This window comes from Sturnus vulgaris, chromosome 13, assembly GCF_052056855.1.
Source record: "Sturnus vulgaris isolate bStuVul1 chromosome 13, bStuVul1.hap1, whole genome shotgun sequence".
In the NCBI taxonomy this organism is placed as follows: Eukaryota; Metazoa; Chordata; class Aves; order Passeriformes; family Sturnidae; genus Sturnus; species Sturnus vulgaris.
In genome coordinates this window covers 2,087,789-2,105,720 of record NC_142255.1, presented here as the reverse complement: position 1 = coordinate 2,105,720, position 17,932 = coordinate 2,087,789, and the positions used below count along the sequence as shown (strand labels likewise).

The window sequence follows — 17,932 nt, the reverse complement described above, 5'->3', positions numbered from 1 at the left end:
GGGGGAAGAGGAGCAGGAGGGGGGACAGGAGGAGGAGGAGGAGGCGGGGTCGGAGGAGAAGGAGGGAGGAAGGCTTGGAAAAGGGCAAGAGAAGCAGGAGGGACAGGGGGAGGAGGAGAGAGGGGAGGAGGAAAAAGAGGAGGAGGAGAAGGAAAGAGGAGGAGGAGGAAAAAGAGGAGGAGGAAAAAGGGGAGGAGGGAGAGGAGAAGGAAAAAGAGGAGGAGAAGAAGGAAAGAGTAGGAGGAGGAGGAAGAGGAGGAGAAGGAAAAAGAGGAGAAGGAAAGAGGAGGAAAAAGAGTTGGAGGAGAAGGAAAAGGAGGAGGAAGGAGGAGGAGGAGGAGGAGGAAGGAGGAGGAAGCGGAGTCGCCGCCGCTCCGAGCGGGACGGGCCCGAGCGGCGCTGCCAGCGGCGCTGCCCGGGGAGGCGCCAGCAGCGGTGCCACCCGCGGTGCCACCGGCGGCGACAGCGACACCGGGGCGATGGCGGCGGGGCTGTGGCGGCGCGGGGCGCTCTGGGCCGGGCTGCTGCTGCTGGCGGCCGCGCAGGAGCCCTGGCGGCAGCTGATCCAGTGGGAGAACAACGGGCGGCTCTACAGCCTCCTCAACAGCGGAGCCGAGTTCGTGCCCGCCGGGCAGGAGCGGCCAGCGGGGAACCGCCTGTGGCTAGCGGGGACAGCGGGGACAGCGGGGACAGCCGGCAGCGTCCGCCGCCAGGCTCCCCCCGCCTCGGGGACAGTGCGGGGACAAGCGCGACATCCCTTCGGTTTCGGCCAAGTGCCGCCCAACTGGAGGGACGGCCCGCTGGGCGACAGCGCGGGGGGACAGCGGCGACAAGCGGCGCGTGGCCGCCAGGCGACCGCCACGGGATCGGGGGTGGCCGTGTCCTCGTTCGCCTTCGCCTCCGCCTCGGCGGGACAGCCGCCCTTTGTCGCCGCGGGGGTGGCACCGCAGCCGCCCTTTGTGGCCGCGGGGGTGGCGGCGCACGGGGAGCGCCAGGAGGGTGGGACAGGGATGGGGACAGGGACAGGGATGGGGACAAGGATGGGGACAAGACTGGGAACAGGGATGGGGACAGAGATGGGACCAGGGATAAGAACAGGCATGGACACAGGGATGGGGACAGGGATAAGAACAGGCATGGACACAGGGATGGGGACAGGGATAAGGACAGGGATGGGGACAGAGATGGGGACAGGCATGGACACAGGCATGGGGACAAATATGGGGACAGGGATACGGACAGGGATGGGGACAGGGACGGGGATGGCGTTCCCGCTCCAACCCCGCGCGCTTCCCGAGGATTTCGGGGAGGAGCCGAACCCCTACGGAGCCGCGGGGTTCCCGCTGGATCGCCGCTATTCCCACAGCCTGTACCACGACGCCGATCCCGAGCCGCACACCGGCACGGGCTCCATGGAAAATTTGGGATTTGGGGCGCAATTCCCGCCCCAAGAGCGGCAGCCGCCGTTCCGGGCGCCCGAATCCTTTGGGATCGCTCATCCCGAGCCCTTCATTCCCGAAATTCCACAGGCCGTGCCCGACAGCCAAGCCCGGCTCAGCGTGGGCAGCGTCTACAGGCCCAGCCTTGGGGCGAGGGGTGAGTTTGGGGTTTCTTTGGGGTTTCCTTGGGATGCGCGGAATTCCCGGCGGGGCTGGAGCGGGGATGATCCCAAAGGGGTTCTTGGAAACCCCGCGGGTTTTGGGGATGGTGGGAAAGGGGAGGGGAGGGAAGAGCAGGGCCCGGCTGAGGGGGCTGGGATTGGGATTGGGATGGGGCTGGGCTGTGTCCCAGGGCATCCCAAATTTGTGGGATGTGGCTGTGTTGTGTCTGAGGTCATTCCTGGAGTCTGTCCCAAGTAATCCCATAACTTTGGGTTTTAGGGCTGTGTCATGTCCCAGGTAATCCCATAATTCGGGTTAGGGCTGTGCCATGTCCAAGGGCATTCCAAAATTTTGGGATGAGGCTGTGCCTTGTCCAAGGTCATTCCTGGGGTCTGTCCCAGAGCACCCCATAATTTTGGGATAGGGCCGTGCTGTGTCCTATGGTATTCCAAATTTGTGGGATGGGGGCTGTGCAGTGCCCCAGGGCATTCCTGGGATCTGTCCCAGGTAATCTCATAAATTTGGGATGGGGCTGTGCCGTGTCCCAAGGCATTCCATAATTTTGGGATGGGGCTGTGCAGTGCCTCAGGGTATGCCAAAATTGTGGGATGGGGTTGTGCTGTGTTCCAGGGCATTCTTAGGGTCTATCCCAAGCAATCCCAAAATTTTGGAATGGGGCTGTGCCATGTCCAAGGTAATCCCATAAATTTGGGATGGGGCTGTGCCATGTCCCAGGTAATCCCATAATTTTGGGATAGGGATGTGGCTTGTCCCAGGGCATCCCAAATTTGTGGAATGGGGCTGTGCTGTGACTGAGGTCATTCCTGGAGTCTGTCCCAGGGCATCCCATAACTTCGGGACGGGGCTGTGCTGTGTCCCAAGGCATCCCAAATTTGTGGAATGGGATTGTGCTGTGTCTCAGGGCATCCCATAATTTTGGGATGTGGCTGTGTTGTGTCCGAGGTCATTCCTGGAGTCTGTCCCAGGTAATCCCATAACTTTGGGATTTGGGATTTTTTAGGGCTATGCTGGGTCCAAGGTAATCCCATAATTTCGGGATGGAGCAGTGCCCTGTCCCAGGGCATTCCTGGGGTCTGTCCCAGGTAATCCCATAATTTTGGGATAGGGATATGCCGTGTCACAGGATATCCCAAATTTGTGGGATAGGACAGGGCTGGATCCCGGTTATCCATGGGGTGTTTGGGATGGGATAAAGCTGGATCCCGGTTTTCCTGGCTGGGACATGCTCCATTCCCATCCGGACAGAAGGATGAATGCACAGACGGATCCGTGCTCCCCCCATTCCCGGAGGTCACTCCAGGGTCACTCCTTCCCCATCCCGATGGAATCCCATGGATTTGGGCTGAGTTTTCCAAGAATTTTCACTCCGTGCTGGAGCTGGAAGGGTGTGAGGAGCCCCCGGGAGCCATTCCCAGCCCATCCCTTGGGAATCTCATCCCAACCTGACCCTGTGACCCGTCCAGTCCCATCCCAGTTTTCTGAGAAAAACCCATCCCAGAGGATTTGGGGTGGTGGGAAGGGCCCAGCCCTGCCCTGCCTTCCACTGACCAGGAAGGAACACTCCGGGAAAAACTCAGGAATGGGATTTTTTGGGATCTCAGGAGGAGCTGGGATTGGGACACGGGGAGTGAAGGATGTGAGGGATTCATGCCAGAATTCCCGAGGCTCCGGAGGGACACCCAAGGACAGCTGCCCCGCCGATGACCCGGCAAAGATTCCGGCCAAATTCCCCGGCAAAGATTCCGGCCAAAATTTCCCCTTTGGCAGCATCCGAGTCCTTCCAGGATCCCTGGGAGCCGTGGTGGCCCCACCAGGGAATTTGGGACACCCAGTTCCCGGAGCTTCCCACTTTTCCTGGAGAAATTTCACAGGAATCGAGCTCATCCCGTGAAATTCCGGCCTCTCCCCGGGTCACTCGTGGAGTGTTTTGGGAATGTTGTCACCTCCCTGTCACCTCCCAGGAATCCTAATTGGAGCAAACGATTCCCGGTGCCGGATCTGGCGTTGGTTGTTAATTATTAATTATTAATGATTAATTCCACGGCCAAAGCTCCTCAGGAGCCTCCTAATCCCGGCTGGATCTGCCAGGAATGTTTGGCATTCCCGGCCCCCGGCTGGGGGTTAATGAAGGAATCTGATCCCGCTGTTTTTATCGGGGAATTATCGGGGTTTCTGTGGGAATGAGGGCATGGGGGGTCCGGACCGGGTGGGGAAATTGGGGAAGAGGGGTTGGAAAAGATTCCAGGTCTGATCCAGAGGTGGGAGGGAGAGGAGCAGCTCCTGGGGGGTGTGGAAAGAAAGGGGGCTCCAGACACCCCAAAAGTTTTCCCTATCTGGATTCCAACCCCAATCCCATTTCCAGGGGATTTCTTCATCCTGATCCCAGCCCAGATCCCATCTCCAAGGGCTTCTGGGTCCCCCCATCCCATGTTGGGATGTTCCTCATCCCAATCCCAGCCCAGATCCCATCTCCAGGTGTTCCTCATCCCAATCCTCACCCCGATCCCATCTCCAGGGATTCCTCATCCCAATCCTGACCCCAATCCCAGCTCCAAAACTTCCTGGACCCAATCCCTGCCTGGATCCCATCTCCACGTGTTCCTCATCCCAGTCTTGATCCCAATCCCATCTCCAGGGATTCCCTCATCCCAATCCTGACCCCAATCCCATATCCAGGGATTCCCACGCCCCAATCCCATCCCCAAAGGTTTCCCAACCCCGATCCCAAGCCGGATCCCACCTCCAGGAGGGTTTTTCCCCCTGACCCCATAGATTGGTCCCCCAGGGTTGGTTTCGGAAGGAAAGTGGGATTTGGGAATTCCATGGGGTTCTGGGGATTTGGAATTCCGTATGGAATTTTGTGCTGGGAGATGTCAGAATTCCCAGGAAAGCCTCCCTTTGGCGGGGTTGGATTTGGGATTGGGGAGATTCCGGAGGTTGAGAATCCCGAGATTTCATGGGACAGAGGAGGGATTCTACTGGGATGGGTTCAGAATGGGAATGGGATTGGGAATGGGATTGGGATTGGGAATGGGAATGGGAATGGGAATGGGATTGGGAATGGGATGGGGAATGGGAATGGGATTGGGAATGGGAATGGGAATGGGAATGGGATTGGGAATGGGAATGGGATTGGGAATGGGATTTGTGTTTGAGTTTGGGTTTGGGATTGGGAATGGGATTGGAATTAGGAATAGGGTGGGATTGTGGTGGGATTGGGATGGGATTTATGGCATTTGGATTTTAAATGTAATTGAGATGGGATTGATGGAATAAAATTGGGATTGGGATAGGATTGAATTGGGATGGGATTGATGGGATGCAATGGGATGTGATGGGATTGATGGGATTAGGAATAGGAATGGAATTGGAATTGGGAATGAGATTGAGATCAGTTTGATGGGATGGGATTGGGATGGGGTGGGATTGATGGGATGGGATGCCGGAATCCCTTCACTCCGGGTGTCCCCATTCCCATTCCCATTCCCATCCCCATCCCCATTTTCCATTCCCATTCCCATTCCCATTCCCATTCCCATCCCCATTCCCATTCCCATCCCCATTCCCATTCCCATTCCCTGGCTCCTGGCCTCCCCTGCTCCTGCTTTTCCTCGGCTCCCTGTGGGATTTTCCCCCTGATCCCAGCACTCCTGCACAGCCAGGGGCTGATTATCCCAATTTTCCCTGGGAACAGACAGAAATCTCCTCTGGCAGCTCCCGGGGCTTCCAGAGGGGCTGGGAGGGAAAACCAAACCTTTTCCTGCTGGGATTGTCCCAATCCGGGGACGATTTTCCTTGGATTTCTGGGAAGCAGGAAAATGCTTGCTCAGCAAAACCCCCAGGAATTTGGGGACAATTCCAGAGGTGGGGATCCCAGATCCCGATATCCCACGAATTCCAGAGGTTTGACCCCAAAAGGAGGCGTAAGATCCTATAAAAACCACGGGGCCATCCCAGGGCGAAATCCAGAGGGAAAGAGGAAAATCCAAATCCCATAAAACTCCCCGTTGGTCCGGGAGTCGGATTTCGCTCCGGAGCTTCCAAGAATTCCTTATAAACAACAGCAGGGAGGGAAAAAAGTTTCTGAAATGACGGAAAACCTTCCCTTGGCTGGCCCGGGGTGGTTTTCCATGTTTTTTTTTTTTGTTAAGGATTTTTTTCAGGGATGGGGGAGAAGTTTTTCCGAGCTCTCCCGGTTGTTTTTTGGGTTTTTTTTGGGTCCCCTTTGGGAATTACATCAGTGGGAATGGGGCAGGAAATGAGCTCCAAAGGAATGACGTGATCCCTCCCGGGAAGGCAGGCCCAGAAACAAGGAGGCATTGTTCTCCTTTCCAGGGAAAAACGGGAAAAAATGGGGAAAAAAAATGGGAGAAAATGGAAAAATGGGGGGAAACAGGGAGAAATGGAAAAATGAGGGGAAATGGGGAAAACGGGGAAAAATGGGGAAAACCAGGGGAAATGGGAAAAATGGAGGGGAAAATGGAAGAAAATGTGAAAAACGGGGAAATAGAGAAAAGGGGAAATGGGGGGAAACGGGGAAATGGAAAAATGGGGAGAAATGGGAAAAAACAGGGGAAATGAGGGAAAACCAGGGAAAACCAGGGAAAACCAGGGAAAACCAGGGAAAACCAGGGAAAAACAGGGAAAAACAGGGAAAAACAGGGAATACCAGGGAAAAATGGGGAAAAATGGGGGGAAATGTGGGAAAATGAGGGGGAAAACGGAAGAAAATGTGAAAAACGGGAAAATAGAGAAAAGGGAAAATGGGGGGAAATGGGGAAATGGAAAAAATGGGGAGAAATGGGAAAAAATGGGAAAAGATGGGGGAAATGGCAGAAAACAGGGAAAACCGGGGAAAAATGGGGAAAATGAGGAAAACCTGGGAAAATGAGAAAAATGGGGGGGGGAAATGGAAGAAAATGTGAAAAACGGGGAAATAGAGAAAAGGGAAAATGGGGGGAAATGGGGGAAACAGGGAAAAACAGGGAAAATGGGGGAAAACAGGGAGAAATGGAAAAATGGGGGAAAAACAGGAAAAAGGGGAAAATGGGGAAAAATGGAGGAAAACGAGGGAGAAATGGGGAAAACGGGGAAAAATGGGGGAAAACGGAGAAAAACAGGGAAAAACGGGGAAATGGGAGGAAAATGGGGGAAATGGGGGAAAAGAGGGAAAAATGAGGAAAAACGGGGGAAACTGGGAACTGGATCAGGAAATGGCACCATGGGGAAGGGGGGGATCCTGGTGGGGATGGGAAGGGGTGGGAATGGACTTGGGAATGAGATTGGGATAGAGATTATGGGAATGAGGTTGGGAATGGGGATTTTGGGAATGGGAATTTTGGGAATGGGATGGAGATTTGGGGAATGGGATGGGATGAGGATAGGAATGGGAATGGGGTTGGGAATGGGGATAGGGATGAAGATGATGGGGATAGGAACGGGAATAGGGATGGAGATGGGAATAGGGATTATGGGAATGGGGAGAGGGATGGGGATTTTGGGAATGGGCTGGGGATGGGAATGGGAGTTGGGAATAGGGATGGGAGCAGGGATAGGGATGAGGCTGGGAATGGAGATGGGAATGGGGCTGGGGATTTTGGGAATGGGCTGGGGATAGGGATGGGAATGGGAATGGGGATGGGGATGGGAATGGGAGTTGGGAATAGGGATGGAGATGGGAATTTGGATGGGGCTGGGGATTTTGGGAATGGGAGGGGACAGGAACACGGATAAGGATGGGTGTGATAGGGATGGGAATGGGAATGGGGATAGGAATCGAGATTATTGGGATAGGAACAGGGATAGGGATGGGGACAGGGAGGCAGAAGGATGGGGATTGGAACAGGGTTGGAATAAAGATTATGGGAATGGGGACGATGGGAATGTGGAGAGGAACAGGATGGGGATTACGGGAATGAAGATTATTGGGTTAGGAAAAGGGATAGAGATGGGAATGGGGATTTTGGGAATGGGGATGAGCATAGGGATAAATACTGTGGGTAGGGGAGAGGAATAGGGATAGGGAGGGGGATGAAGTTTATGGGAATGGGGATAGGGATGGGGATGGGGATGGGAATGAAGATTATTGGGATAGGAAAAGGGATAGGGATAGGGATGTGGATTTGGGGAATGGGGATAGAGATAAAGGTTGTGGGTATGGGATGGGAACAAGGATAGGGATGGGGAAGAAGTTTAGGGAATGGGGTAAGGATGGGGATGGGGATGGGATAAGGATGGGATTGGGATGGGGATAGGAATGGGGATGGAAATGAGGTGGGGATGGGAACGGGGATGGGGCAGGGAGAAGGGAAACTGAGGCACGGATCACCTGGTGAGCATCCCCCTCATCCTGATCCTTCCCGAGGCGCTGATTCCAGGACAATTCCAGGTGCTGGAGGAGCCTTTGGGAAAGGGGCAGAATTCCAGCTCCATAAATTCGGGAAACCGAGGCAGCCCCGCCTGCCCCTGCATCCCTGTGTCCATCCCAGCTCTTCCCAATGGCAGGGAATTGTCTGGAATTTCAGGAAAGGAGGGATACAGGCAGGGATAACGCCGCGGTTTGGGGTGAAAAACCGGGACTAGGGCAGAGGAATAGGGATCCTGCTATTCCAGGGATTGTCACCGATTGTCCCCGCGTGTCACAGGGACCCATCGCAGGGCCGGGACTGGGAATGGCTTCCAGGGGAGCGGCCGGAGCGGGAAATGGAGGCTTGGGATGTGCCAGAGGGGCCGCGGGCAGGAGGGAGGGGAGGGGAGGGAGGACTTTCCAGCTGGAAATTGGAAAAACTTGGCGGGACACGGAATTTCCCCGCGGGGCTGCCGGGAGGAGGGGCCCTGTCCCCAGGGATGTCCCCGTGGGCATTTCCAGATCCCGTGTCCCCAATCCCTGTCCCCAGGGATGTCTCTGTGCTCATTCCCAGATCCCAAACGTGTCCAGGCCTCCCGGAGCTGTCCCCCCAATCCCAGGGGATGTCCCTGTCCCCAGTCCTTGTCCCTAGGGGCTGTCCCTGTGCTCAGGGATGTCCCCATTTTCCCAGCAGTTGTCCTGGATCTGATCCCAGATGTCCCCAATCCCTGTCCCCAAATCCCTGTCCCGTTTTCCCGGCAGGTCTCCCGGATCTGGTCCCGGATCCCAACTATGTCCAGGCCTCCACGTACGTGCAGAGAGCTCACCTGTACTCGCTGCGCTGCGCCGCCGAGGAGAAGTGCCTGGCCAGGTGAGATTCCCGGGAATGGGAGAGGGAGGATTCCTGGGAATGGGAGAAGGAGGATTCCCGGGAATGGGAGAGGGAGGATTCCCGGGAATGGGAGAGGGAGGATTCCTGGGAATGGGAGAAGGAGGATTCCCGGGAATGGGAGAGGGAGGATTCCCGGGAATGGGAGAGGGAGGATTCCCGGGAATGGGAGAAGGAGGATTCCCGGGAATGGGAGAGGGAGGATTCCCGGGAATGGGAGCGCTTTGGGATTGGGGGTTGTGGGGAGAAAAGGGAGGAGGGAGAGGGACTGGGAGGGGGGGGAGGGTGAAGGGGACAAGGGGGATATGGGGACAAAGGGGGGACTGGGATGGGCGGGAAATGGGAATTTTTTGGGAAGGGGGGGCGGGGTGAGGGGGAGGTGGGGAGGAGGTGAGGGGAGAGGGTTCCTGGGGGAGGGGGCGAGGAGATGGCAGCAGTGCCACCTCCCCACTGTCCCCAATGTCCCCTCACTGTCCCCATTATCCCCATTGTCCCCAATGTCCCCATTGTCCCTCATTGTCCCCATTATTCCCATTATCCCCATTGTCCCCACTGTCCCCATTGCCCCCACTGTCCCCCTTGTCCCCATTATCCCCATTATCCCCATTATCCCCATTATCCCCATTATCCCCATTGTCCCTGCTGTCCCCATGGTCCCCACTGTCCCCACTGTCCCCATTGTCCTCATTGTCCCCATTGTCTCCATTGTCCTCATTGTCCCCATTGTCCCTATTGCCCCCATTGCCCCCATTGTCCCCATTGTCCCCATTGTCCCCATTGTCCCTATTGCCCCCATTGTCCCCATTGTCCCCATTGTCCCCATTGTCCCTATTGCCCCCATTGTCCCTATTGCCCCCATTGTCCCCATTGTCCCTATTGCCCCCATTGCCCCCATTGTCCCCATTATCCCTCATTGTCCCTGCTGTCCCCATTGTCCCCACTGTCCCCACTGTCCCCAATGTCCCTATTGTCCCCATTGTCCCCATTATCCCCATTATCCCCATTGTCCCCACTGTCCCCAATGTCCCCATTATCCCTGCTGTCCCCATGGTCCCCATTGTCCCCATTGTCCCCATTGTCCCCATTGTCCCCATTTTCCCCATTTTCATCATTATCCCCATGGTCCCCACCGTCCCCACCGTCCCCACCGTCCCCGCTGTCCCCCCTGTCCCCGCTGTCCCCGCTGTCCCCACCGTCCCTGCTGTCCCCCCTGTCCCCCCTGTCCCCGCTGTCCCCCCTGTCCCCGCTGTCCCCGCTGTCCCCAGCACGGCGTACTCAGCCGAGGCCACGGACTATGATGTGCGGGTGCTGCTGCGCTTCCCGCAGCGCGTCAAGAACCAGGGCACGGCCGACTTCCTGCCCAGCCAGCCCCGCCACAGCTGGCAGTGGCACAGCTGCCACCAGTGAGTGTCCCCAGCTGTCCCCAGCCTGTCCCCTCCCTCTGCTGGCAGCTCTTTGTGGCGTTTCAGTGACATTTTCCCGTTTGGTGACGTTGCTTTGGGGTTGGTGTCACCTCCCTTGAGATCTTTGTCCCCAAAGCCACCGAGTTCCCACAGGTGATGTCCCCTCGCTGTCACAGTCAATGTCCCCAAGGCAGGCGCTGCCACCTGCTGTGCCCCAGCACTGATGTCCCCTCCCTCCATATCCACTCTAAAGGGTGGGGACATCCCCTGATTGTCCCAGAGTGTCCCCAGCGTGTCCCCGTGTCCCCAGGCACCACCACAGTGAAGTTCAGTCACTGTGACCTGCAGGATGTCACCTGAATGTCCCCTGACTGTCCCCTGATTGTCCCGAGTGCCCCTGAGTGTCCCCAGAGCGTCCCCTAAGTGTCCTGAGTGTCCCCCAAGTGTCCCCAGAGTGTCCCTGAGTGTCCCCTGAATATCCCCGAGTGTCCCCTAAGTGTCCCCTGATTGTTCTGAGTGTCCCAGAGTGTCCCCAGAGTTTCCTCAGAGTGTCCCCAGTGTCCCCAGAGTGTGCCCAGAGTGTCCCCTGAATGTCCCTAAGTGTCACCTGAGTGTCCCCTGCTATCCCCTGCTGTCCTTTCACTGTCCCCAGAGTGTCCCCGTGTCCCCAGGCACCACCACAGTGAAGTTCAGTCACTATGACCTGCAGGATGTCACCTGAATGTCCCCTGGCTGTCCCCTGAATGTCCCCATAATTGTCCCCGAGTGTCCCCAGCGTGTCCCCGTGTCCCCAGGCACTATCACAGCATGGCAGAGTTCAGTCACTATGACCTGCTGGATGTCACCTCGGGCCGCCGGGTGGCCGAGGGACACAAGGCCAGCTTCTGCCTCGAGGACACCACCTGCGACTTCGGCCACCTCAAGCGCTACGCCTGCACCGCCCACACCCAGGTGACACCGCCTCTGTCACTTCTGTCACTCCCGGTCCCTTTCAGTCCCCTTTTCCCCCCCTTTTTGTCCCTTTTTGTCCCTTTTTGTCCCCATTTGTGGCGCCTCCACCGCCCAGGTGACACCACAGGGACAGCGCCTTTGGTCACTTCTGGTCACTTTTTGGTCACTTTTGGTCATCTTTTGGTTACTTTTTGTCCCCTTTTGTCACTTTTGGTCACTTTTGGTCATTTTTTGTCCCCTTTTGGTCACTTTTCATCACTTTTTGTCCTTTTTGTCACTTTTGGTCGCTTTTTGTTCCCTTTTGTCAGTTTTGGTCACTTCTTGTCCCCTTTTGTCACATTTGGTCGCTTTTGGTCACTTTTTGTCCCTTTTGGTCACTTTTTGTCCCTTTTGGTCACTTTTGGTCACTTCTTGTCTCTTCATGTCCCCATTTCGTCCCCATTTCTGGTTTTTGTCCCCACACCCAGGTGACACCCGGGGACAGCGCCTTTGGTCACTTCTGTCCCTTTTTGTCCCCTTTTCTCCTTTTTTTGTCCCTTTTGGTCCTATTTTGTCCCTTCTGGTCCATTCCTGTCCCTTTTTCTCATTTTCTGACCCTTTTTTGTCCCTTTCAGTCACTTTTTGTCAGTTTTTGTCCCTTTTTGTCCACTTTTGGTCACTTTTTTCCCCTTCCCCTCCCCTTTTTGTCCATTTTTTCTCCTTTTTATTCCCATTTCCACCTTTTTTTGTCCCTTTCCCTCCTGTTTTTGGTCCCCTTTTGTCTCTTTTCCACCCCATTTCCCACAGGATCTCACCCCGGGCTGTTACACACCAAGGGACCCTTTCAGTTCATTTTTTTCCCTTTTTTTTTCCAATTTCCCCCCATTTTCCCCCATTTTCTCCCCATTTTCCCCCCTATTTCCCATTTTCTCCCAATTTTTTCCCATTTTCCCACTTTTCCACCCCATTTCCCACAGGATCTCACCCCGGGCTCTTACGACACCAAGGGACCCTTTCAGTTCATTTTCCCCCCTTTTTTAATCCAATTTCCCCCCATTTTCTCCCATTTTCTCCCATTTTTTTCCCCAATTTTTTCCCTTTTATCCCCATTTTTTTCCCATTTTCCCACTTTTCCACCCCATTTCCCACCGGGTCTCACTCCGGGCTGTTACACACCAAGGGAACACTTTCAGTTCATTTTTTCCTATTTTTTGTCCAATTTCCCCCCATTTTCTCTCATTTTTTCCCCATTTTTCCCGGTTTTCTCCCCATTTCCCCCAATTTTTCCCCATTTTATCCCCATTTTTCCCATTTTCCCACTTTTCCACCCCATTTTCCAGGATCTCACCCCGGGCTGTTACGACACCAAGGGACCCTTTCAGATCATTTTCCCCCCTTTTTTTATCCAATTTCCCCCCATTTTCTCCCCATTTTCCCCCATTTCCCCCCCTATTTCCCATTTTATCCCAATTTTTTCCCATTTTCCCACTTTTCCACCCCATTTTCCAGGGTCTCACCCCGGGCTGTTACCACACCAAGGGACCCTTTCAGTTCATATTTTCCCATTTTTTATCCAATTTCCCCCCATTTTCTTTCATTTTTTCCCCCTATTTTCCCCATTTTTCCCGGTTTTCCCCCCATTTCCCCAAATTTTTCCCCATTTTATCCCCATTTTTTCCCATTTTCCCACTTTTCCACCCCATTTCCCACAGGATCTCACTCCGGGCTGTTACGACACCAAGGGACCCTTTCAGTCCATTTTTTCCTATTTTTTGTCCAATTTCCCCCCATTTTCCCCCATTTTCTCCCCATTTTCCCCCCTATTTCCCATTTTCTCCCCATTTTTTCCCATTTTTCCACTTTTCCACCCCATTTTCCAGGGTCTCAGCCCGGGCTGTTACGACACCAAGGGACCCTTTCAGTTCATTTTTTCCTATTTTTTGTCCAATTTCCCCCCATTTTCTCTCATTTTTTTCCCCCTATTTTCTCCATTTTCTCCCATTTTCTCCCATTTTTTTCCCCAATTTTTTCCCTTTTATCCCCATTTTTTCCCATTTTCCCACTTTTCCACCCCATTTCCCACAGGATCTCACCCCGGGATGTTACCACACCAAGGGACCCTTTTAGTTCATTTTTTCCTATTTTTTGTCCAATTTCTCCTAATTTTCCCCCATTTTCTCCCCATTTTCCCCCTATTTCCCATTTTCTCCCCATTTTTTTCCCATTTTCCCACTTTTCCACCCCATTTTCCAGGGTCTCACCCCATGCTGTTACGACACCAAGGGACCCTTTCAGTTCATTTTTCCCCCTTTTTTTATCCAATTTCCCCCCATTTTCTCCCCATTTCCCCCCAGTTTTCCCCCTTTTCCCCATTTTATCCCCATTTTTTCCCATTTTCCCACTTTCTCACCCCATTTCCCACAGGATCTCACCCCGGGCTGTTACACACCAAGGGAACACTTTCAGTTCATTTTTTTCCATTTTTTATCCAATTTCCCCCCATTTTCTCTCATTTTTTCCCCATTTTTCCCGGTTTTCTCCCCATTTTCCCCCCTATTTCCCATTTTCTCCTCATTTTTTCCCATTTTCCCACTTTTCCACCCCATTTTCCAGGGTCTCAGCCCGGGCTGTTACGACACCTACAACGCCGACATCGATTGCCAATGGATCGACATCACGGACGTTCCTCCCGGGAATTACATCCTCAAGGTGCCCCGGGGACATTTTGGCCTCAAAAATCCCAATTTTGGGATTTTCATACCTTTGATCCTTTTTTTTCAGAGAGGTTTTCCTGCTTTTTTTCCCTTTTCCCGCTGAGTTTTGGGGTTTTTTTCCACTGATTTCTCCATTTCAACCCCTTTTTTTTTTTTTTTTTTTTTTTTTTTGTTTTTCCTATTTTATTTTATTTTATTTGCCTTGTTTTGGGATGTTTTCCCTGATTTTTCCATTTCCCTGTTAATTTTGGGATTTTTTTCCCTGATTTTTCCATTTCCCTTTTCATTTTGTTTTTTTTTTTTTTTTTTCCGCTGATTTCTCCATTTCACGCCTGATTTTTGGGATTTTTTTTAAATTTTGCTTTGCCTTGTTTTGGGTTTTTTTTCCCTGATTTCCCCTTTCCCTGTTAATTTTGGGATTTTTTTTCCCTGATTTCTCCATTTCCCTGTTATTTTTGGGGATTTTTTCGCCTAATTTCCCTTTTCCTTGTTAATTTGTGGATTTTTTCCCCTGATTTCCATGTCCTTCTTAATTTGGGGATTTTTTCCCCTAATTTTCCATTTCCCTTTTCATTTGGGGATTTTTTTCCCTAATTTCCCAATTTCCCTGATTAATTTTGGGATTTTTTCCCCTGATTTTCCATTTCCCTTTTCATTTTGGTTTTTTTTTCCGCTGATTTCTCCATTTCACGCCTGATTTTTGGGATTTTTTTTTTTAATTTTGCTTTGCCTCGTTTGGGGATTTTTTTCCCCTGATTTCTCCATTTCCCTGTTATTTTGGGGGATTTTTTCGCCTGATTTCCCTTTTCCTTGTTAATTTGTGGATTTTTTTTTCCCTGATTTCCATTTCCCTCCTAATTTGGGGATTTTTTTCCCCTAATTTTCCATTTCCCTTTTCATTTGGGGATTTTTTTCCCTAATTTCCCAATTTCCCTGATTAATTTTGGGATTTTTTCCCCTGATTTTCCATTTCCCTTTTCATTTTGAGATTTTTTTTCCCCCTGATTTCCCCATTTCCATGCTGATTTTGGGGATTTTTTAAATTTTCTTTTTCCTTGGTTTGGGATTTTTTCCCCTCATTTCTCCATTTCCCTGTTAATTTTGGGAATTTTTTTTTTCCCTTGAATTTTCCTTTTCCCTGTTGATATTTGGGGATTTTTCCATAATTTTCCATTTCCTTGTTAATTTTGGGATTTTTTTCCCCCCGATTTCCCTTTCTCATTTAATTTTGGGATTTTTTTCTCCCTTCTCTTATCCCTGTTTATTTTTGGGATTCTTTTCCCCTAATTTTCCCTTTCCCCTGTTTATTTTTGGGAATTTTTTTTCCCCCTGATTTTCCCATTTCTCTGTTTATTTTTGGGATATTTTTCTCCCTGTTTATTTTTCCTTTGCCTGTTGATTTTTTGGGATATTTTCCTCCTGTTTTTCCCATTTCCCTGTTGATTTTTGGGATAATTTCCCCTGATTTTCTCTTTTCCCTGTTTTGGGATTTCTCCCCTGATTTTCCCATTAACTTTTGGGGATTTCCTTCCGTTTTCCCTTTTGCTTTTTGGGATTTTCCCCACGATTTTCCCTTTAACTTTTTGGGATTTCTCCCCTAATTTCCCCTTTTGTTTTTTGGGATTTCTCCCCCTGATTTTCCCTTTTCCCCTTTAATTCCCGGGATAATTTCCCCCCTTCCCACCCGATTTTCCCGGGAGATTTTTTCCCTGTTGATTTTCTGGATTCCTTCTCCTGATTTTTTTTTTTTTTTCCCCCCCCATTCCCAGGTCCAGGTCAATCCCAAATATTTGGTGCTGGAATCGGATTTCACCAACAACGTCGTTCGCTGCCACATCCACTACACCGGGCGCTTCGTCTCCGCCTCCAACTGCCGCATTTCCCAGTACGAAATTCCCAAAAAATCCCCCCAAAAAACAAAAATCCCCAAAAAACCAGGATGCAGCCTCTTTTTCCTGCTTTTTTCCTGATTTTTTCCCAGTTTTTCCTGATTTTTCCCCCAAATTTTCCTGCTTTTTTTGCATTTTTCTTTTTTTTTTTTGCTTTTTCCCCTCTTTTTTTCCTGCTCTTTCCCCATTTTTTCCCAATTTTTTCCCAACTTTTCCCACTTTTTCCCTCGTTTTTCTCCTATTTCTTTCTTGCTTTTCCCCCTCTTTTTTCCCAACTTTTTCCCTGCTTTTCCCTCTACACCGGGCGCTTCGTCTCCGCCTCCAACTGCCGCATTTCCCAGTACGAAATTCCCAAAAAATCCCCCAAAAAACCCCAAATCCCAAAAAAACAGGATGCAGCCTCTTTTTCCTGCTTTTTTCCCCGCTTTTTTCCCCCCAAATGTTCCTGCTTTTTTCGGATTTTTCCCTCTTTTTTTTTTTTTTTCTTTTTCCCTCTTTTTTTTTTTCTTTTTCCCTCTTTTTTTCCTGCTCTTTCCCCATTTTTTCCCAATTTTTTTTCAAATTTTCCCACTTTTCCCCTCATTTTTTCCCTACTTTTTAATTTTTCCTTCTTTTTTTCCTGTTCTTTTCCCGGTTTTTTTCCTGTTTTTTTCACAAACTTTCCTGCTTTTTTTTCGCTTTTTTTTCCTGCTCTTTTCCCACTTTTTGGACTTTTTTCCCACTTTTTCTGGTTTTCTCCTGCTTTTTCCCTCATTCCCTGCTTTTTCCATTCCCCTCCTCTCCCTTTTTTCCTTTTTTCCCTTTTTCCCCCACTTTTTCTCTGCTTTTCCTCCGCCTCCAACTTCCACATTTCCCAGTACGAAATTCCCAAAAAATCCCCAAAAAACCCAAAAATCCCCAAAATCCAGGATGCAGCCTCTTTTTCCTGCTTTTTTCCCCAGTTTTTCCCACTTTTCCCCCCATTTTCCCCCAAATTTTCCTGCTTTTTTTGCATTTTTCCCCCTTTTTTTTTTTGCTTTATCCATCTTTTTTCCTGCTCTTTTCCCAGTTTTTCCCACTTTTTTCCCCAACTTTTTCCACTTTTTTCCTAAATTTTTGTCCCATTTTTCAGCCACTTTTTTCCCCATTTTCCCCCACTTTGTTCCCGCTTTTCCCCCACTGTTTTCCCACTTTTTTCCCCAAATTTTCAGGCTTTTTTTGCATTTTTTCCTCACTATTTCCTGTTTTCCCCCCACTTTTTTCTCAAATTTTCCATCTTTTGTCCCATTTTTTCAGCCACTTCTTTCCCTGCTTTTGCCCTACTTTTTTCCCCACTTTCCCCCCCACTTTATTTCCATTTTTAAATTTTTTTCCCACTGTTTCAGTTTTTTCCCTTTCCCCTGCTTTTTCCCGTTTTTTTCCCCTTTTTTCACTTTTCCCCCAATTTTTTTCCACTTTTTTTCTCTTCTTCCCCATTCTCCCCACGTTTTTTCCCACTTCTTTCCCCACTTTTCCCTGCTTTTTTCCACTTTTTTTTTGCTTTTTTTCCCACGTTTTTTGTTTTTTCCCCCACATTTTTCCTCACTTTTCCCCCACTTTATCCCAATTTTTTTCTCTTTTCTCCTGCTTTTTCCCACTTTTATCCCCACTTTTTTCCCGGCTTTTCCATCATGTTTTGCTGGTGAACATTAGGGGAAAAAATCAGGATTTGGGGTTTTCCTCATTTTCCATGGAATTTTCTGGGATTTGGCCATTTGGGGTTGGTTTTTCTTCATTTTCCATGGAATTTTCCAGGATTGGGGGTTCCAGTTGGGATTTTCCTCCTTTTCCATGGAATTTTCTGGGATTTGGCCATTTGGGGTTGTTTTTTTCCTCATTTTCCATGGAATTTCCAGGGATTTTCCCATTTGGGGTCAGTTTTTCCTCATTTTCCATAGAATTTTCTGGGATTTTCCCATTTGGGGTTGTTTTTTCCTCATTTTCCATGGAATTTTTCAGGATTTTCCCATTTTTTCCCTGCAGATCCTGATGGCAGCCAAATTCCAGGAATGTCACCCGTCCCCTTTCCCGGGAGGTTCCCGAGGTGGCTCCGACGCATTCCCAAAATTCCCCCTTTTCCCAATAAAAAGAGGGGAAGCCACGAGGACTCTTTGGAATCTT

General features: G+C 50.9%; 1 protein-coding gene across 1 annotated transcript; it reads left to right on the top strand.

Annotated features, from left to right (window-relative positions):
- Nucleotides 1-464: 464 nt before the first annotated feature.
- LOXL1 (lysyl oxidase like 1) lies at nucleotides 465-17,912 on the top strand. The gene is made up of 7 exons (XM_014889279.2): nucleotides 465-1,596; nucleotides 8,731-8,839; nucleotides 10,123-10,260; nucleotides 11,055-11,211; nucleotides 13,804-13,899; nucleotides 15,674-15,789; nucleotides 17,795-17,912. Exons 1-7 carry the CDS (start codon nucleotides 480-482, stop codon nucleotides 17,799-17,801), a joined length of 1,740 nt encoding a protein of 579 aa, XP_014744765.2. The 5' UTR covers nucleotides 465-479; the 3' UTR covers nucleotides 17,802-17,912.
- The last annotated feature ends 20 nt before the right edge of the window (nucleotides 17,913-17,932 follow it).

Coding starts and splice junctions, on each gene's coding strand:
- LOXL1 (XM_014889279.2), top strand. CDS start 480: ATGGCGGCGGGGCTGTGGCGGCGCGGGGCGCTCTGGGCCGGGCTGCTG. Junction 11,212..13,803: donor CCTGCACCGCCCACACCCAG/GTGACACCGCCT, acceptor CCCATTTTCCAG/GGTCTCAGCCCGGGCTGTTA. Junction 13,900..15,673: donor CCGGGAATTACATCCTCAAG/GTGCCCCGGGGA, acceptor CCCCATTCCCAG/GTCCAGGTCAATCCCAAATA.